This window comes from Lycium ferocissimum, unplaced genomic scaffold, assembly GCF_029784015.1.
Source record: "Lycium ferocissimum isolate CSIRO_LF1 unplaced genomic scaffold, AGI_CSIRO_Lferr_CH_V1 ctg1624, whole genome shotgun sequence".
NCBI classification, from domain to species: domain Eukaryota; kingdom Viridiplantae; phylum Streptophyta; class Magnoliopsida; order Solanales; family Solanaceae; genus Lycium; species Lycium ferocissimum.
This window is the reverse complement of record NW_026716494.1, coordinates 9,090-31,238: the sequence shown is the minus strand read 5'-3', so window position 1 is coordinate 31,238 and position 22,149 is coordinate 9,090. Positions and strand designations below refer to the sequence as shown.

General features: G+C 40.3%; 1 protein-coding gene and 1 pseudogene across 1 annotated transcript; both read right to left on the bottom strand.

The window, feature by feature from the left end:
* Positions 1-11,550: 11,550 nt before the first annotated feature.
* Positions 11,551-17,190, bottom strand: LOC132042568 (uncharacterized; annotated as a pseudogene).
* A 287-nt stretch (positions 17,191-17,477) lies between these two features.
* LOC132042567 (uncharacterized) lies at positions 17,478-17,984 on the bottom strand. Its single transcript, XM_059433091.1, has one exon. It carries the CDS (start codon positions 17,982-17,984, stop codon positions 17,478-17,480), a length of 507 nt encoding a protein of 168 aa, XP_059289074.1.
* Positions 17,985-22,149: the final 4,165 nt, after the last annotated feature.

The window sequence follows — 22,149 nt, the reverse complement described above, 5'->3', positions numbered from 1 at the left end:
TTAGGGCGGACGACCCTGTTTGTCTCATTTTTAGGGCGGACGACCCTGCTTATCACATTTTTAGGGCGGACAACCCTGCTTTGTCACGAAAATAAGTTTGTTTCTAATCTACTATTCTCGCGTAGTTATAACCCCTCGATTTTGATTTATAGTTATAACCTTCTTGGTATCGCTTGAGAACGGCTTTCTTGGCGTTCTTCGTAGCCTTCTTGACTTCTTTATCGTCATCTCGACCCCCGAGGACTGTGGTTCTCTGGGTTAGATGGTTTTTTTGCCCTTTTTGGCTCTTTTATGTCGTCTTTACGACACTAGATCTATCTTATATCCCTTCTTGATGGCATTGCCCTTGAGGCACTTCGTCCATTTGTAGCTTTGATTTTGTTTATATCCCTTTCGGCTCAATTGTGTCGCCCTTGTGGCGTTTTGTCCTTTTATAGCCCCTTTGGCTCAATTGACTCATTTCCATTGACATTGAGGACGATCATTACTTTGATGCCTCTTAGTCTTATAGCTATCACCTGTACTTAAAGAAGATGATTAGTAGCTACGTGGTCGCTTTACCAGTGACTTTAGTCAAGATAATATAAAAAGGACTTTATAAAGATATACGAAACCGTTGAGCAGTTGCTTGCTTTTGTAAGGGTTTCTTTGTCGGCTTTTCGATCTTCGACCGTACTTTGCGGCTTTTGGAGCTCCTATTTTTCAGTTTCCTCTAAGAAAGTTGTCCCGTTTTGAGGTCGATGGGAGTCATTGATGACTTAAAGTTGACTCGAAAAATTTAAAGCAAAGTGTTAAAAGTAGCTTTTTACATCCCCGTTCGCCATTAAATAGGCTTTTGAGATTTTTTGACCGTCTTTGAAGGCTTGATGTTTTGTTTTTGCCTTTTTGATTATCGGGCAAGGATGTTGATCTTTTGGTCTTGATGTGCCTCTTTGGCGGTGTTGATGCATGATAGCAATCACTTTATTATCAATAGAATCATAGTATTATTTTGATAAGGATAACACAAAGATTGATACGTCTTGGCTTACGTGGATTGGTGAGGATCCAGCTAGAGTCTCATAATCTTGATTCCCGAGTTCAACTTTGCATAATGTCGTAACTTGCAATATTCTAAAAGAAAGTGTCAGTGGACATAACGAAGTGAAAGGAATCCAATATGAAGGCCGAGTTCGAAATGAAGCCGTTTTGGCTTTTCTAGAGGCGATGGTAGGCTCAATAACCCTGCTTGACGTCGACTTGAGGCTCGGCTTTTGTCGTGCTCAAAGAAAATTTCTTTAGAGTAAAAGTGATTAATTCGTGTTGACCTCACTGAGCGTGTCATGATAGACTGAAGGAAACGGGAATGTGATCCCCGAGATAAGTATTGAGTGAGTCGAAGGCTAAATAACCGATATAGGACGTCACGTAAGGAACGTTCCATTTTTTTTATTTCTATAAAAGGATAAATCGTTCGTTCAAAAGAAGCAACGTTGTCCGTTTCATGGGGAGTTGTTCGTTTGATTGGGCAACTCTAATGAATCAAGATATGGTGTTGACTTTTTGAACCCACCCGGGCTTCATTGAGGGCACTTAGTTCAAGACATTTGCGCTTGAAAATTTGAATAGTTTGTCATGACCCAAAACGTAGCCTTTAAAAATTGGGAGTTTCAAGAGCAACAGTTAAAGCTTATAATTGAGCTATACTAACTCCTATAAGATTAACACAATAGACTCTGCATTAAGAACTCACAACCAACATATATGTATAAATACATACGTGCTGAGGGTAACAATGTAAGCCGACTAGGCCGCTACATATGCTGTACAACAAAATAAGAGCCAACACGGCTACATTTGAAGGCTATGTATGTTTGTTTTATGGAGCTTCATACCCATATTTGTGATAATTACCGAAGCTCGGGCAAGTGGAGCGCACCGTTGTTATTGATCCTTTACCTAAACCTCGTGGTCTTGATGTGCCCCCCCTAAAAAAAAAGGGACGTTTACGAAACAATGTACTGAGTGTAAGGCAATGATGCACGAAACAATACAATCGAGGCCAAAGAATCGACTTCTCATTGTCGTCTCATATGAAATGCAATATAATATTATTATATATCTCAGGATAACGGCAAACCGTAAAATCTCGACGAAGCGACCCGTCGCCCGGTCTTGGTTTATGTGGATCGTCTCACCGAGGATCCCACCGACCCGTAGGCCGTCATAAACATGATTCCCGAGTTCAACTTTGCAAAGAAAATGTATGTATATCATCGCAATATAATCTAACTTGTCTTTTTCGTCTCTCTATGAACTCAAGGACATGGGGAGGGATTTGGCCCCTCAAAAAGAATAACATAACACTAGAAAACTGAATAATATGACAAGCTCTATTTGACAAATCTCTAGTCACAAGGTTCATTACGCTCTTACCATACATGGTTCAGCCAAAGAAAAAGTGAAGCCAACATTTTTGGTCTCCTACTAGAGCTTATCCTCCCAAGCTGAAATCTACATTCAAGGAGGCTTATCATCATATGCTTGTCTTACGCCTTTGGTCCTTTTCAAATCTGGACTTGACGTCGATTTATATCCCTAGGCTCGTAATGTCAACAATATCATCATCCATACCAACATACTCAATAAAACATCCCACATGATGTTTATTCAATTTCTTAACTAATCAATCGACTGCTCTTTAAAGAAATCTCCATTAGATTCATAATATCAATAGTAAAGAGTATTCTTACCTCAATCAAGGTTGGAAGAGCGAAATCTTGTTTATCTTCGATAGATTCCTTCGTCCGTCAAAATTTGATGTTTAGAACAAGAACTACCAAAATCCTATACACTTCCCGAGCCTCGTTAATGGCTAACGTCAACACTTTATGACCAAAATTGGCATATGGACTTGGGAACATGAATATATGTTGTGAGTCGAGAAGGATAAATAATTGATATAAGGTCGGTCACGTAAGGCACGTTCCATTTTTTCTATTTCTATAAGAGTTCGCGCGAATCGCGTTCGTTCGAAAGAATCCACTTATGTTCTTATTTTGTTGGTTCTCATGAACTTCAATTTAGGCTTTGTTTCACTTCAAAACTCATCATACTCTAGAAAATATTGTTTCCCCAAGAAATATCATCTTCTTCCCAATTAACTCAACTTGTTTTTATAGACCTCCCAGGTATTCCTTATGTGCATCCTTTATTTCTAGAATATACTCAATAATACTCCGCTCATATTCAAGATATTTTACTTATCCATCGCTCAAATTTTAGAATAACTTAATTCTTTAAAAGTACGTGTGTAAAGACATGACTAATTCAAAGACATACCCCGCTCGGAGAATCCATATTTTTAAACAATGGAAGAATGAAGTTTTTGAAGACTGGATCAAAGACATACCCCAATTCCTTATCGGGGTTTGTGGCTTGAAACAGTGGGGAGACTGCACCCTTATATAGGATTGCCTACGTATCTTGCTGGAACAAGAATCAGGTCTGACGTAGTGCGAAATTCGAAACTGACGTATTTGGCTTGTCTATCTGAATAAGCGTAGGCTTGTCATTTTTGGATGTCAGACATTTTAGCGTAACGCATGGGTGATCTAAAAAAGGTTGTAATCTTGAATTTTTTAAGGAGTTGTGATTTGGATTTTGTAATATCATGATAGTATAGCGCATAGGTGAGCTAAAAAAAAGTTGTGATTTGAATTTTGTGAGATCACGGTAGTGTAGCACATGGATGGGCTAAAACGGATCACGACTTAAGTTTCGTTACCGAAACCTCTTGGTGGTCCCCATAAGTCAATCAAAAAAGAAGAAAAACTCAGAGGTAAACGTGTTAGTTCGTTAATCATAATAAGACATGTAACATCCGTTTTACTTGAAACATATTGTCCAAACTACGGCTCACACAGAGACTTTTGGAGATGACCCGGATGGACAGGATTGTTCCTATTCGACTGATTTTTGTGCAACTTTGGTAATCTTTGTATGTGACAGTGATCTTTGAGGATGACACGGTCAACGAGTATTGGATAATGACTCGACCATTTTGGACTTGAAGTGTTTGGACCTTGAAAGGGCAAAGTATGACCTTAACTATCTTTTGGGTCTGATAAGAATGATTTTTTAGGAATGAAGTAGTTGTCGGCAATTTGCGACGGATGGGCTATTTGTCTTAAAACTTTAGAGGTTGCGAGGACCGAGGGGACGCGATCCTTAGTAAAATTGAGTGTAAAAAATGTGCTTTTGGAAATGACGTGGTTCGCGTGGATTGGATGATGATTGAACGACGTTTTAGAAGTTTTAGAAAACTTGACTTTTGACGTGGTGTTTCGAGATTTTACTTTGGGGTGCGTTTTGACGACATTCTAAGATTTTGGGAACCGAACTATGGACTAGTCGTGTTTGAAGCAAAACAGATGTCTTTATATGCGTAAATCAAAAATAGGCATGGCAAAGCAGAGTATATAGCACGTAGCATATAAACAATATATATCATGTAATCAATATATCAACAAAAGTATACTATCATTTGAAGGATGCATGTACCGTTAAGACATTCTGTTTGCCCAATATATACAACATTGATAAATATCGAATGGGGATACATAATAGGAGAATGGGGTATACAGAATATCAGTCCCGCGTAGGGGTACAACTCCTACTAAAAAGTAAAAACCCAAACCCAAGGGCAAATGGTTCATATAACGGCATGTACATCCTTCAATTTTTTACATAGTTGGATGCCGGCGGTCTTCCTGTCCGATTCAGGTAGGTCTGAGATACCCAAACCGGTCTATGGTCCGTATACTCTATACCAGTAAGGATTTGGCTTCGCTCTACGCTAGTTATTCTAGAGTGGTTTTTCAAGCGAATGACACAGGTTACCCAATTGAACAAGTTGGGGGTGGGCTCTCTGAGGCTTTGGGATGACCGCATGCCCACTCGACCTTAGAGACCTCCAAAGAAATAAAGCAAAGGGTTTTCTAGTGAAGGTATGACCGCAGCTCATCCCGGGTCATCACCCTTGAAAAAATGTAAAATAAATGCCAAGAGTGGTGGAGTATGCATGCATGAATAACAGTTATTTTGCTGGAATTTAAACATATAAACAGTTTATATCACTTAGACAATTTATATCATACAAAGCAAATAAATTATTGGAACTCTTATGGTTAGAACCTTAAATTTTCTCCAGCGGAGTCGTCATCTGTAGCTGTTCTATTTTTTCCGATTTGTATTTGCACTTGTCTCATTTAAAAAGGAAAGTGTCCCGGGAAAGTACGGTTGTCAATCGTACAGGGAAAATGAAAAAAATATACTTCTGTGTGGATGGTGCTCTAAATGGACTTTATTTTAGAGTCGCAACCTAATATTTAGGAAATTAGGAAAACCAGTTCGAAAAGGGTTCATTCAAAACGGTTAAATTTAAAAGAATCCTAATCTAACCAAAGTATGGGTAACGGATTTGGTGATCCCCCGGGAAAGGTGTTAGGCACCCCGGTATTAAGGATCCGTAAAATGCGGTTGACCTACAGGTTCTAATAGTAAGCCTTTGTAGATATAAATTACTTGTGATAAAAACAGTTTTTGTTTCAGATTCCGCAAATAGAAATTAGTCATTCATGCCAAAAACACTCCTTTTCAAGAAACGAAAAATGGTAGAGTTTTACACAAAATTGGGCATTTTTTGGATTTCGGACTAGAACACCTAGGTTAAAACCCGAAGGCATTAACCCAAGCAGAACACCACGTAAGCCCACCCGAGTTTAGAAAAAGGTTTTTAAGAAAACTGTTTTTAAGTATAGAAAATAGTTTTTGAAAATAGTTTTTATAGGCATACTAATATACTCCCTAGGTTAGCCATATTTTTAGAACTTCTATCCAATTCTTGATTTTAATCTTTACAAAAAGTCTCAAAATTAACTCATTAGTCTTTTTGGGAAAATACATAAAAACCCCTCTAACGTATACTCGGATTAATTATGACGCACCCAACCTTTGCGGGCGACCTATTACCCCCCTAGCCTTATTTTTTCTGTATTTTTGTACCCCTTTTTGACTGACGTGGCAAAAAAATAATTGATGCCCAGTTGCACAGTGGAGAGTGTTGCACAATCTCCGCCACATTGGTGCCACGTCAGTGTTACGTCAGTGCCACATCACTGCCACGTCACTGCCACTTTTCCTTTCTTTTTTTCATTTGATTTTTCTTTTATTAATTATATTTACACTAATTAACCTCTAATTAACCATTAAACCATTAATTTTGTCTTCTTCATCACTAAACCCTTCTTCTTTTTCAAGAAATCCATCAACCCATTTTCTTCCTCCATTAACACACGCATACACACATTTAACCCATTTTCTTCCTTCATTAACACACACACACATTCAACTCATTTTCTTCCTCCATTAATACACACACACATTCAACCCATTTTCTTCCTCCACTAACAACACGCATTCAACCCATTTTCTTCCTCCATTAACAACACACATTCAACCCATTTTCTTCCTCCATTAACACACATACATTCAACCCATTTTCTTCCTCCATTAACACACACATTCATTTGAAGGAAATTCAAACACCAAAATATCTCCTCCATTGTTATGGCATTATGTTTTAATGGGTCAGAACCATTTTCATATTGGTCTAAAATCTCACTGTCGATTTGGATCACAATATTGATGTATAAATGAATTACTCCAATTATTTTGGGCTAACATATCCATAATTTTCATTGTTCTTGCCCCCCCCTCTCAACAACCCGCTCCTTTGCCCCACCCATTTGAAGAAATTGCCATTTGAAGGATAAACTATGCAATTTCTTCCTTTAAGGCTATGTTCAATCATATATATATATATATATATATATCGGTGTGGTGGCGGTGGCGGGGCTGCGGTGCCGGCTAATGGCGGCCCGGCGGTGTATGGCACAGGAAAGAAAGAAGAAAGAGAAAAAGGAGAAAGAAAAAGAAAGAGAAAAATAAATTGCAATTAGTAGCTTTAACATATATAATATATAAGAAAGGGAGGGTGGGGTGGGTGAGAGGATAAAATATAAATAAATTTTTAAAAATTAATTTTTATTAAAATATAAAAATATTTTTACTGCTTTCACTCGCTATTAATTTTTTTTTTTTTGCCACGTCAGCCAAAAAAGGTACAACAATATAGAAAAAATAAGGCCAGGGGGATAATAGGTCGCCCGCAAAGGTTGAGTGCATCATAATTAATCCGAGTATACGTTGGGGCGGTTTTTATGTATTTTTTCAGCCTTTTTAATAGTCAAAACAGTTCAGCCAAAATGATAATCCAAGTTTACAAAACATCTTTTCCAACTTAAGTTTCAAGTCAATCATAGTAGTCCTAAAGTTTGCCTATAAGTTCAAAATCGTATCAAAGATATCCAAAATCCTCAAAATCATCCGCAATCCTAAATTTGCCTAAACGGTTTTTTTTTTTTTTTTTTTAAATAAAAATTGAAAATCAATTTTAGCAACTCTTAGGTGTGATAATCTCATTCAGGGTTCCAATTTATATACAAGCATACATATATATAATCAAGTAAATAATATAAAGAGTAGGGAATTGGGCCGACCAAGCCCAATAGCAAAATGCATAGATAAATATTTCCGCTCCAAATTATGCTCCAATGCCTTAGTCCTTCCACGATAGGGGTTGACTCGATCTAGAAATGTTAGTGGGCCTCGAAAGATCCACCAACAAATTGGAGAGGTCACAAAAAATAGGTGTACAAAAAATTAGTAATAGGCCGAGGTCAATGATTTGATTTACAAAGCCAAAAAAATGAATTACAATACTTTTAAACCAAGCCCATAATTATCATACTTATAAATAAAAGGACAATATATGCAAAAATCCCAATAGTTGCTATGAATTAATAACAAACGCACAAGAACTAAGGTTTTTTTTTTATTATTTATTTATATCAGAAGCTAACAAGAATGAATAAATCACACTAAACCTATCAACACAATGTCAAAATTCTAACTTAAGCTACTATTTTTCTTATTTTTATCAATTTTAACTAACCTAAAATCACTTAACATTGTCAAAAATAATAATAAATCCATAGGATACTCACTTAATCATGTAAACAAAGTTAGGCTAGCGCATAGTCTTTTTCAACTACACAAGCATCATGAATAACATATAATCATAACTTAAAATGAAATAAGGGATGGAATCTCTTTTTCTTATTTTTATCGATTTAACTAACCTAAAATCACTTAACATTGTCTAAATCAAACTTCTAATTTATTTTCATTTTTCAAATAGTAATAAATCCAAAGGATACTCACTTAATCATGTAAACAAAGTTAGGCTAGCACCTAATCCTTTTCAACTACACAAACATCATAAACAATATATAATCATAACTTAAAATGAAATAAAGAATGGAATTTTTTCTTATTTTTATCAATTTAACTAACCTAAAATCACTTACAATTGTCTAAATCAAACTTCTAATTTATTTTCATTTTTTTCAAATGATATCAAATTCACATAATATCCACTTAATCATCAAGCAAGACTAAGCTAGCAAAGAATTATTTTTTACTAACACAAGTATCATAATAAATATATAATCATAACTAGAAATGAAATAAAGGATATCAATTTAACTAACCTAAAATCACTTAACATTGTCTAAATCAAACTTCTAATTTATTTTCATTTTTTTCAAATGGTATCAAATTCACATAATATCCACTTAATCATCAAACAAGACTAAGCTAGCAAAGAATCATTTTAAACTAACACAAGTATCATAATAAATATATAATCATAACTAGAAATGAAATAAAGGATAGAATGAGAGGTTACCTTTTTTTTTGCCTAAAAAAAAAAAATCTACTTCAAGCACCAAACACGTCACAATTCTTTTAATTTTTTTTCTCTTTTTCTATATGGATATCTTATATTTGTATCTTTTGTTGCTAAGCTTTGAATATATAAATCAAACTTTAGCTTTTAGGATGCCAAATTTGAGCTCTTTCTTTTTTCATTTTTCTCTTTTTTTGTTTTTTTATTTATTTTTTCTCTCTTTTTCCCAAAAATAGAAAAAAGAAAATTCTCTTCTTTTTTTTTCTCTCTCTCCAAAACATGTCCCCTTTTCTTAATGTCCATTCCTTCTATTTGTAGGCAAGCCAATTTAGAATTTCATGGAAAAATAGGCCATGTGTCCATAGCTTTTCCCCCCAAATTTCTTAATCAAATTTTCAAAAATCATCCAACTAAGCAATTAGAATTCTATGGACAAAAATAGGCCACTTGGTCACGTTCCCCCCCCCCCCCCCCCCCAAAATATCCTTATTCAAATTTTCAAGATCATCCAACTAAGCATTTAGAATTCTATGGACAAAAACAGGCCACTTGGTCGTAATTCCTCCCCCCCCCCCCCTCCCGCCCCAAAAAGACCTTATCCAAATAGTACCAATAAAGGTACAAATGGATAAAAGCCCCTTTCAAATCACATTTGTGAAAGTAAATAACTCGTAATTTCTTGTAATTGTTAATTTTTATGAAAATAATAATTAAATGTCAATTTTTGCAATTTTCTCGGGATTTTTAAGTTTTTAATTTTTTAAGGGCATCCTTACTCCATCTTGGACTCGGGAAATTTGAAAATTAAAATATGCGTTTTATGAGGTGAAAATTCATAGTAGGGCCTTTGCCCAGGGCTCCGGGTAAGGCACATTTTATTTTACTCATGACTGACTATTTCTCTACGTGGGTTGAAGCACAGGCATTCGAGAAGGTTAGAGAAAAGGAAGTCATCGACTTCATAGACGACCACATAATCTGTCGGTTCGGGATACCCGCGAAAATTGCATGTGATAATGGGAAGCAGTTCATAGGCAGCAAATTCAACAAGTTCTTATCATCCAAGTGTGAACGGTCAAGTTGAATCGACAAACAAAATTATACTGCAGAACTTAAAGAAAAGGTTAACCGGGTCTAAGCACAAGTGGAAGGATATTTTACCCGAGGTCTTATGGGCATATCGTAAAACGGTAAGATCGAGTACCGGAGAAACCCCGTTCTCCCTAGTGTACAGAATCGAGGCACTAATACCCGTCGAGGTCGGTGAACCAAGCTTAAGATTTCAAAGATGCTACAGAGGCATCGAACCACGAAGCAATGACTAATAGTCTAAATCTAGTAGATGAAAAGAGGGAAGCTGCCCATGTCCAGTTAGCAGCTCAAAAGCAAAGGATGCAAAGATGCTATAACCGAAGGGCCAATCTTAGGCATTTTTAGATTGGGGACTTGGTACTGAGGAAAGTCACACTCCACACTAAGAATCCCAGTAAAGGGAAATTAGTCCAGAATTGGGACGGAGCATACAGAGTCACCGCCATTACCGGGAAAGGTTCCTATCAACTAGAGACTGAAAATGGGAAACAACTTCCAAACAACTGGAATGTGGCGCACCTAAAACGATACTATTACTAAGGTATGAACAATCTTTGCCTTTCTATTCTTTTGAGTCTAACCATGCAAGCATACGTCGAAGTGGACATCGGAAGCAAGAAATGGAAGTCGAGAAGTCACAGACTTAGGACTGAAAGCACGTGCTACACTCTTTTTCCCTTCGACCGATTTTCTCCAGAGGTGGATTTTTCGGTAAGGTTTTTAATGAGGCAGCGCCATACAGCGTGTTACTAAAATTAAGACGACCGACAAAGAACCAGGGACTAGGGACTGACCACATCGGATCAATAGTACTCGAGCCCTAACACTTCGGACTCCAGTATTAGGGGTCTATCATACCCTGGGCAAGTCGATACCTATTTAAAGCCAAGGCTTGAACGATAGGATTTTATGTAAGTGCCAAATGGTCGATTGAATCATCCCTGATTAGTTTATTCTTGCCACGACAACTATTGTAATCTTGTCTCTAGTTTTATCAATAAACATGGAAATTTTTCGATACTATTCCTTTGCATTAATATTGCATTTTATCGGACACCTAAATATCTGAAATGTGCAAAATAGAGGGTTACGGTCTAAATTGTTAAAGACTACGGTCTAAAAATCCAAAAACTATAACCCAGCTTATTTAGTCGACTACGGTCAAAACAAGGTCCGAAGTCGTTGAGATTTCGACCCGATCACACAATGCGACTCGGAGACGTCTGAGTTTGCAAATAGAAAAGTAAGGCCTTTTGCATGCCACATGTTCATTAACTTGTTAACGGTTAACAAATAACCTCGGTATCATCTCTGAAGTTCGCTACTAAGACAACATCATGTCGGTAACACTCGAGAATGAGTCACTACCACTCTAAATCTTGTTTTTTGCTAAGGCAATAATGCATGCTAAGGCAATAGTGCATATCGGACAAGTACTAAACCAAGTCAAGGATTATTCTAATCCTCAAGCACAGAAGATAAGGAATATAATGCAGTAAAAGACAGTGAATAGAACCAGGCAAAAAATTTCTTACATATATGTCAAAATTTACAAAGGCTCAGATAACGACCTTGAGTTTCAAAAAGCAAAAAGAAATCTAGGGCTCCTAAGCCTGATCTTCATCCGAGCCCTCGGCTTCACCCTCATTCGATTCGAGGTCACTCTCTGACCCCTCATACTTGGCCTTTGCATCTGCCTCGAGCCTCTTGGTCTCTTCGATCTGGCCCGATAAGTCCACCCCGGTGGCACAAATATCTTCTAAAGTCTCCCTTCGAGATAGACACCGCATATACTCGGCCCGAGTGTCGCTTTTCCTCTCTCGGATGCAGTTACATCGGCTTTGTACTGAGCCAACATCCCATTAAAACTCGAGATTTGGCTCAGGCCTTCATTGTATTTAGCCCGCAGATCAATATTATCACGGCCAAGATTGTCCCACTCTGGCTCGGCCAAGGCAAGTTTCGATCGAAGCTCAGTAATTAGCTTCGACCCCTCATCAGCCTTCTCCGTCATCACACGGAGCTGATCTTTAGCCGACGCCACGTCCTTCTTTAGAGCATCTCGCTCGGAGGCAACACTATCCATTTTGCCCTTGAAGGCCTCGAGCTCGGGCTTAATCTCGTCTAGCTCAAACCGAAGCTGGTCGATCTGGATCACATACTCCTGGGCCTGAGAAGGAGTAGCGTTAGCATCGGTTATTAAATGCTTATTATGAACCTCAAAAGCCCTTACTTTCTCTGCTAGGAGGTCATGTTCCCGTTTGACCTCGATGGCCTTATTTCGGGCCTTGTCCAAATCGGACTGAAGAGCAGAGAGGTCGAGTAAGCTAGAGATAAACTCTAGGTTTTGCTCATAGAGCTTCCCGAGCGATTCTATATCTTGAGTTTACTTCACGAGCTGATCATTAAGATGGTCCACCTCTGTCCTCAGTCGGTGGAAGCTTTCATGACGAAGCACGGAGGCCTGGAACAAAATAGGAGCAACTGTTAGAATAAAAAAGGAAAATAAAGTTAAGTATAAAAACAGAAGAGGAAGGTTTACCCGGTTTAAGGCCTGCTGGCCTCATTGAAAAGGCAGAATCCATCGAGAGGGTACAGATAGCTAGCCACCCAGACCGGAAAACATGTTCATATCAGTCGGTACGATAAACGAGGCCTGCCTTTTTCAGTTCAGGTCTATGCTCGGGGCCAAATTTTTTTTCTCCAATCGGGGACTAGAGTTAACCCCAAATCGATTGGCTACCAGAATAGAAAAATGGCCGAACCCTGAGCGGCCCTCGATCATGGTAGCATCTTTCTCGAGCAAATGACTAGCAGCATCTTTCGACACTACAGATCCCTCGGTCATTTTGCCTTTGGCTTTTGAGCTCTTGGATTGGGTGGCCATTGATTGAGGCGGTGAGTCCTGTATGCAAATAATGATCTCAGCCGAAGCCACAGCTTGTATGGGAAGGACGGAACCTATACTATATAAAGGTGGAATGTAAGGTACCTACGAGCCCGAGGCAGTAGGTGTTGCCCTCGATCTGGCTGTTGCGGCTATCTCCTTCTCTGTTCCTCAAATGGATGAAGGCTCGGTGGAAGCCTCATCGAGAACCCCTACTCCCGACATGACGGTTTCTAAACCCACCGATTTTAGGGTATTATTTTTCGAGCCTGGCAGCTCTTGGTCTTTACTTTCCACCAGTAGTGGAATGGTTTCTGTTGAGCTTTTCAGCTCTTGGTTGGTGTTTTCCTCAGAAGGCCGGTGCCTGACTAACACGATGCCCTCATCATCGGAGTGATTCTTGAGCTAGTCAATGGCCTTGGGGTTCAGAACTCGAGCTCCGATATCTTCTTTAAAAGCATCCTTAAGGGTGATCCTCAGCTTCTTTCTGCCCTCGGAAGGAGCACCAAAAGATTCGAAGGACTGTCTCTTCTTTTTCTCACTCCTATCTTTCTCGGTGGCCTCGACCCCGGGTTACGGAAGGGTAGGGGGCTTAGAAGGTTGCCCCTCACCGGTGGCCTCAATGTCGGCTTCATCTCCCGAAGCCTCTTCCTCATCCTACCCTCGGATCTTGGTGGCCTTGGAAAGGCCTGTAAAGAAGAAAGAACAAAATGATTAAGCGAATTATTGCATAATAAAAGAGGAGGTAGAACAGCACCTCGGTCAAGCACTCACCATGATTCTCGGCCTCCCATCTGCCATTTCAAAGTAAACGCTAGTTATGTTCGGCGTAAATAAGCTAACTGCAAATTTTCCCGATCCATTCCTCCAAGTTAGCGACCGCGTTGAGGGTTCGGGAAATTGCTGCAAACATATGAACAAAGATAAAATCATCACGGATGGAATATCAGAGGTGCCACTTGGCTGTTAAAAATAATAATAATAATAATAATAATAATAATAATAATAATAATAATAATAATAATAATAATAATAATAATAATAATAATTCACTTACTGTTTGGGTTCCACTTCTCGGGAAACGGCATCCTATCGGCAGGGATGAGATCCTCGGTCCTCACCCGGACGAATCTTCCCTACCAGCCTCGATCCCTATCCTCATCGAGGCTAGAGAAAAGGGCTTTCCTTGCTCATTGTGTGAGCTTAATCATACCTCCCTGAAATACTTGGGGACTATACAACTGGAGGAGGTGGTTGATCATGAAAGATTCATTCACGTTATTCACAAAATAACGGAGGAGTGTAATGATCCTCCAAAACGAGGGGTGGATCTGATCGAGACAGATCTCGTACCTCTTACAAAAGTCCATGATCACCATATCGAGTGGACCAAATGTGAGGTGTATGTGTAATCACTCAGATACCCCTCCACATGGGTCGTGATGGCTTCAGCATGATTGGGAATAACGACCTTTTTATCTTCCCAACCACTGTCCTTCTTGATCTGTTCGAGTTTATTCAAGGGAATGGTGCATATGTAGTTTGATATTTCAAAGACCCCGATCCTCGTGCTGAGAAGGCCTCTCGACCTTAAAATCCTTAGTCGTAACGTAGTTAGATGGGACATAATCTGATAATTTCGGTTCCGATTTTGGGGCCGAGGAAGACTCACTAGTTTTGGCTTTCGAAGACTTAGTCATTGTTCTGAAAATAGCAAGGTTTGAAGGTTTGATATGAAGGTTTGAAGTTCTGGGTAGATTTGTTGAAGGTATGAAGTTTTGGAAGTATGAATGGATGAATGTATGGAAGTATGAAGGTTTGCGTATTTAAAGACATGATGGTAATTTTGGAGAGTGAAAATTTTGAAAGTAAAAAAATGAAAGGGAAAGCTTGACTTTTATAGGGAGAGGCCAAGACGGTTGACATTCCGTAACCGATGCCTCACCCAATCAGGATATGACACGTGGCTGATGTCAGAGCGACTTGGCTAATGGGACGCTTAATCTTATAAGCTCATATGAAACTTATAGCAGAAGGAACCAGATCTACTTCCACTTCCCATCGTTCCAAGCTATCTATTGCACACTGGTGAGATTGAGGATAAATCTACCCACGATTTTTTGTCAGGTTAAGTAATGATTAGGATCGATATACAGAATTGAATGGGTTCCGACCAAGGTTCCCGTAGTTGAGGCTTCAACATCAACAACAACAACAACAACCCAGTGAAATCCCACACCGTGGGGTCCGGGAGGGTAGTGTAATCTTACTCCTACCAAGGTAGGACGGTACATTTCCGAAAGACCCTCGGCTCAATAAAAGCATAAAAAGAAGTAAGATAAAGTTAAGAGATTCGGAAAAGAGAGATTCAAAGCGATATGGAAGAAATAATGCAAGCAAACGGATAACACAGGATAATCACAACACGAAATAACGGATAATAGCGAAATCGGAGCGAGAAAACGGGATAATCAAAGCATAGGAAATAACAGATAATAACGAAAATCGGAGCATAAAAAATTATATTGCAATAATGCGACTACTAATAAGAACGGATAACGAGACTATCTACTAGCCTTCTACCTTAATTTGGGTCCTCCAAACCCTCCTATCTAAGGTCATGTCCTCGGTAAGTAGTTGCGCCATGTCGTGTCTAATTACCTCTTCCCAATACTTCTTCGGCCTACCCCTACCTCGGGGAAACCATCCATGGCCAACCTCTCACACCTCCGCACGGGCATCCGTGTCTCTCCTCTTCACATGCCCAAACCATCTCAATCTCGCTTCTCGCATCTTGTCTTCCACCGAGGCCACCCCCACCTTATCCCGAATATCCTCATTCTTAATCCTGTCACTCTGTGGTGTGGCCACACATCCATCTCAACATTCTCATCTCGAACTTTCATCTTTTGAACGTGAGAGATCTTAACCGGCCAACACTCCGCCCCATACAAAGATAGTCGGCCTAACCACTACTTTGTAGTTGCCCTTAAGTTTTGGTGGCACCTTCTTGTCACATAGCACTCCCGAAGCAAGCCTCCATTTCATCCACCCCGCCCCAATACGATGTGTGACATCATCGTCAATCTCCCCGCCGCCTTGCACAATAGACCCAAGGTACTTGAAACTACTTTTCTTCTGGATGGCCTGGGTACCAAGCCTTACTTCCAAGTCAGCCTCCTGAGGTGCTTCACTGAACTTACACTCCAAGTACTCTGTCTTGGTCCTACTCAGCTTAAACCCTTTAGACTCCAGAGTATGTCTCCAACACTCCAGCTTATCGTTAACTCCGCTACGAGTCTCGTCAATCAGGACTATGTCGTCCGCGAAAAGCATACACCATGGCACCTCACCTTGAATTTGCCGTGTCAATCCATCCATCACCAAGGAAAATAAAAACGGACTAAGAGCGCCGATCCTTGATGCAACCCCATCACAACTGGAAAGTGCTCTGAGTCTCCTCCTACTGTCCTCACCCTGGTTTTGGCTCCCTCATACATGTCCTTGATCACCCTAATGTACGCCACAGGTACACTTTTAGCCTCCAAGCATTTCCATAGGATCTGTCTTGGAACTTTGTCATAAGCCTTTTCTAGGTCGATGAACACCATGTGTAAGTCCCTCTTCCTCTCCCTATACTGCTCCACCATCCTTCTCATAAGATGGATGGCTTCTGTAGTTGAACGTCCCGGCATGAATCCGAACTGGTTTTCTGAAATAGACACACCTCTCCTCACCCTCATCTCCACCACCCTCTCCCACACTTTCATAGTATGGCTTAGCAGCTTGATACCTCTATAGTTGTTGCAACTCTGGATATCTCCCTTATTCTTGTATAGAGGGATCATTACACTCGCCCTCCATTCTTCGGGCATCAATGCCGTCTTAAAGATGACATTAAACAACCTAGTCAGCCACTCCAAACCTGTCTGGCCCGCGCTCTTCCAGAATTCCCCCGCCTCGTCGGTCCGGTCGCTCTTCCCCTGCGCATCCTACGAACAGCCCCCTTAACCTCGTCAACCTTAATACTCCTGCAATAGCCAAAATCGCGACGCCTTCCTGTATGTTCTAAATCACCCAACACAATGTCTCTGTCCCCTTCTTCATTCAAGAGTTTGGAGAAGTATGACCGCCATCTCCGTCTAACGAGTCTCTCTAACAATACTTTGCCATGCTCGTCCTTGATGCATTTTACTTGATCCACATCACGTGCCTTTCTCTCCTCGCCTTGGCTAGCTCCGAACAATTTCTCGTCCCCTCCTTTCTCTTCTAGTTCAAAGATACATACGTTCAAAAGTGCCGTTTTTGCCGTCGAAATCGCCAACTTCGCCTCCTTCCTCGCCATCTTATAAAGTTCTCAGATTCGTCCACTTCTCCACCTCATCCTTGCTTTCTATCAACTTCGCATACGCCACCTTCTTTGCTTCCACCTTCCCTTGAACTTCGTCATTCCACCACCAGTCCCCTTGATGCCGACCACGACTACCCGTCGAGACCCCCAACACTTCCCTTGCTACCACCCTAATGCAACTAGCCGTCTTATCCCACATACTGGTCGCATCCCCACTACTATCCCAGGCCCCCATATCCTTCAATTTCTCTCCCATCTCCAGGGCACTAATAGTGGTCAAACTCCCCCATCTGATCCTAGGTCGGTCCTCCACGACCCTCTTCTTCCTCATCATCTTGATCGCTAAATCCATCACCGCAGCTTATGTCCGGTTGTAAGATATTCGCTCGGTATGACCAATCCTTGCACAGACCTTTATCATCCTTCCTAAGGAGTAAAAAGTCTATTTGAGTCTTAGCCACCGAACTACGAAAGGTTACCAAGTGTTCCTCCTTCTTTGAGAAACTCGAATTGGCTATCACCAACCCAAAAGCTCTTGCAAAATCCAAAAGTGAGACTCCTCCTCCATTCCTGTCCCCGAAGCCAAAGCCTCCATGCACATCATCATAACCTCCCGAAATAGGTCCGATGTGTCCATTGAAATCACCTCCCACGAATAGCTTCTCAGTAGGCGGTATGCCTCCCACTAAATTGTCCAAATCCTCCCAAAAGCGCCTCTTCTCCTCATTGCCTAAGCCCGCTTGCGGCGCATATACACTAATAATGTTCAAAGTGAGTCCTTCAACGACCACCTTAATCGACATCATCCTATCAGTGACTCTCCTAACCTCTACCACCTGATCTCTCAATTCACTATCTACTAAAATGCCCACCCCATTTCTATACTTCGACCTACCGCAGAACACAAATTATACCCGTCTCACCTCCTTAGCTTTAGGAATTACCCATTTGGTCTCTTGGATACAAGCTATATTAATCTTCCTCTTCTTAAGAATCTTAACTAGCTCTATGGACTTCCCCGTTAACGTTCCAATGTTCCAAGATCCTACTCTCAACCTAGACGCTCCTTTCACCCACTTACCCCTCCTAACCCTCGCCCCCTTCAACATAATAAAGGGAAATATCGATATTGGTTCGACTGAACCCGGAGGTGGTTGAGTTTACCGAGTGTCGATCATGACCAAGCATAGCCCGAACGAACTAAGAACACCGAGATAGAATAAAAAGTAGTTGAGTAGATAAACGTGGGAGCCGTTGATGTGACATTCGACTTTTCTCGCGTTATTTCAAAACTTACAGGATAAGGTATCCTTGAGTTCGACGTGACAAAAACATGAACGAAGATAAAAGTTCAAACAGAGGGTAAAAGCCAAATGCATTCAATAAAAGCTGGTAAAAGGCCAGCCCACGAGTTCTACTAATTTTCTTCATACAACAATTTCCCGATTTCCTTGGTTACATCAGTTCAACAAAATAAAAAGACCTAACTTATGGTTCTAAACTAGAACAAAAGGGAATCCCAAACTGGTATAGTAAACCGAAGGTTGAGAACTTCGACCTATACCCTAGGGTGCTATTACAATTTAAAGCATCAACTAAATGATCCCTCAAGAGCAACCGAACCAGTAGGGTCCATGGGTGGTCCATCACGAGGTATTTCGCGCCGAGTCTCCATGATATGGCGCCTTCTGACCCGAGAGCCTATCCCTGAGGGAACAGTCGAGGTACTTGTAGAGACTCGTCGACTGGACGTTCTCATCGATGCAGACATGGTCTTTCTTCCCCCCACGGCATCCTTGGTATCCTCTTTGAAAATGTTCTTTCCTTTTGAGGACCTTTTCTTCAGAAGCCCTGAAAACCAAAGAGTCAAGGTTAGAATATAAAATGGAAAAACTATGGGATTCCACAAACAATTTGAAAATTACAGTTGTTCTTGCCTTTCCACCCTTTGGGTGCCATGCTTCTCCAAGAACGACCCACGTCAAGAGAGGCGCCTAAAAGAGCACCACCTATTCAAAAATAGTGATTACGAGCTCAGGTTTGACCAGATTCGGGGTAGAGTTCCACGTTTCTGGAAAGTCTACGGACAGGGAATGATGGAGTTGGTCTGTACGAATCATCAAGAACCGATGTAGCCATGTACGAATTATCAAGAACCGATGTAGCCATCCCCTATCGTAGTCATCTTCAGGATCTATGAGGCCTCGAGCTCCATGAGGAAGCAGATGAACTATGCCCCTTCGGATTACCAGAGGTACATATATATGTATCAGATGGTCGAGGGTAAAAGAAACCCCGGCTATGTTGGTTAAAATTTTGAGGCGGTACACAAGCCTCCAAATTTATGGAGCAATTTGGCCAATACAAATGCGGTACCGACGACAGAAATCCTCAATCACATGAGGAATGGGAAGAGAAAACCCGATGGCAAAGGGATAGGTATAGATCATCGAATAACCAACAACATGATGATTGATCCTTGCCCCACTTTCGACAGGGCAGATGTCGACATCTACACCGAGGTTGCAATCATTCCGAACTATGGGGATGATAGCATCGTTGATAAAAGACTCAAATTTCTCCACATGATCGAGATGAGAAGATATTTTGCAATCGTTCACATATTTGAAACCGGCAGGAAGAATGTCCGCACCAAGAAAATCTAACTTCTCCTCAGGGAGTCGGTCGCTCCTATCGCTGAAAAGGGCGATGAATGTGGTGGTGACGAAGAATGTTCCGTACTTTAGGTTAACAACGGTAAAGAATTCATGACCGAGATTAATGCGTAAAGGTCAAGCGGAGGAAGATAATGGTCTAAAGAAGGTTCAAAACTCAGAAAAGAATGCAAAACTTGGCAGTGGTAAACAAAAGTTTTCTGAAAAGATAAGGTTTAGGGTTTAGGTTCAAAGTGCATGGCAAGGAGGAGATATATGGGTTTTATATAGTAGGGAGTACAAAAGGTTTTTGAAGGATTTAAGAGTTCTGACAAGGGACGGATTCCCAAGATTAATTAGGCGGCTGAAGCAATTATGAACTGACATCGGGCAGAGTGCAAGGATTTGATGGGAACGTCTTTTCCTATGCGACTAGGTACGGCCTACTCGACTTTATCCGGATCCATTTCCCGAAGTTAATACTTTCCTCCGGAAAATTGGGGGACTATCTGTATACGGGTAAAACCGAGGATAAGGTATCCTCGGTTTCTCGATAAGAGAATTAAGACTGTGATGGTCTTAGCTAGATTGGACGAGTCCCAATTGGGGTTGAAGTCTAGCGTTGGATCATAGCTAGACCGACCACATTTGGTCCAGGGTTGTTGAGTTCGGTTGGAGCCAGATACCGAGATAGCATGGGAAGGCGGTTAATCATGATAAGGGAGGGTCCAAAATATCTGCCATCAGCCGGATATTTCAAAGACCGATCTCGCTCGTCAGTTATTAAAGATTATGTACCTTATTTAGACTTGTACTAGGGTTAGAACTCTTCTACTATATAAAGAGGAGGCCCCCCTTTATTTTTGACTAGTTCCTCAGACGCGTAAACAGACTAAGCAATACAATTGGATTCTAAGTGTTCATCCATCTCTTTAAGTGTTTTATCATTGTCCATTACTTAACCACTGTATCACGAGCCCGATTCCTAGGGCTCGAGCCAAACGATCGGTCGCTCCAAGAACCAATTGTTGCATTCCCGTGGTTTGATTGTTTCTTACTTGCATTTATATTATTATTTATTGCTCTATAGTCATTCGTATAGTAAACCACATATCCTTTGCACTGCGTACAAATTTAATTGTTATCCATTTTAAGGGTAAACACACTGGTTTATCATTTTCTTCCGATATTAGTTTAATCACTGAATTGGATGTTGTAACGGGAGTACAAATTACCAATGATGGCAAGCAGAAAGTCACTGATGTTTTAAATTCTACTTGGGATGTGAAGGTCCTGCTAGCTTCAAGTTACTCACAGAAGTCTATTACACCCTCTTCCTATTTAATTGGCTTTTTATATTATTTGGAGTCATTTAGTATTGTAAACCTGCATAAGGTGTACATAGCTTTCAGCTATCCTGTGCTTCCAGCTCAAATTTTTACATGGTTGTTTGGAGCTCTTATTATGAATAATGTACTGATGATTATGAGAAAGCAGCTAAATAGTCCTGCTGCCATTACGGTTGTGAAACTAAGATGGTGTCGAGAGATGAAAATGCTTTTATTTGTGAGTGATTCCATGATAAAACTTGTGCCTTTTGCACAAGATTTTACAGGTAGTAGGATTTCTGATGTTGTGGTCACTCAACCTTGGCCAGACCACCATGAAAGTCTTCTAACAATAAAGAAGCTAAATGCAATGTTGCATAAATATTTTGGCGGTAAGGTTTATTATATTGATCAAGGGATAATTGTTGATGAAGGACAATGTCTTGACGCGCTTTGGGAGCTGTGTGTGAATCCATAGAAACGTATAGATGTTGTTCTTGATAAGAAAACTTTAGAGGAAACTAGTTCAATTTTGTATTTTGTAGCGGAATGGACTGTGGAGCATATGGATTTAGCTTACGAAGTATGTGGGTAGAGTTGCTTCTTCAGAAGCAAGTTTCGTGTGGCTCTTAATCCAGCTATTAGTTGTAATGGGTTGCTTGTGCTTATAGACATTGTTTGGTATCCAATGCAAAGAGTTACCTACTTCAGAATAAATGTCGATGGAATTAGAAATCTTGAGAAGGCATTGATGGGTTCAGAGATTAAATTTTCCATTGTGCAGAGTGAGTATTTATCGTATGAGGCAATTAGAGACTGCGATCATATGGCGAAAAGGAATAGTGATTCTCAGCAATTGATGACGAAACAATATGCAATGGATGGCTTTGAATCGTCACTCTATTATCAAATGGAGAAACATCTATTGAATCCAAAGAAAGAAGCTTCACTTAATGTTTTCAAGTCCCGTGTCACTACAGATGGAT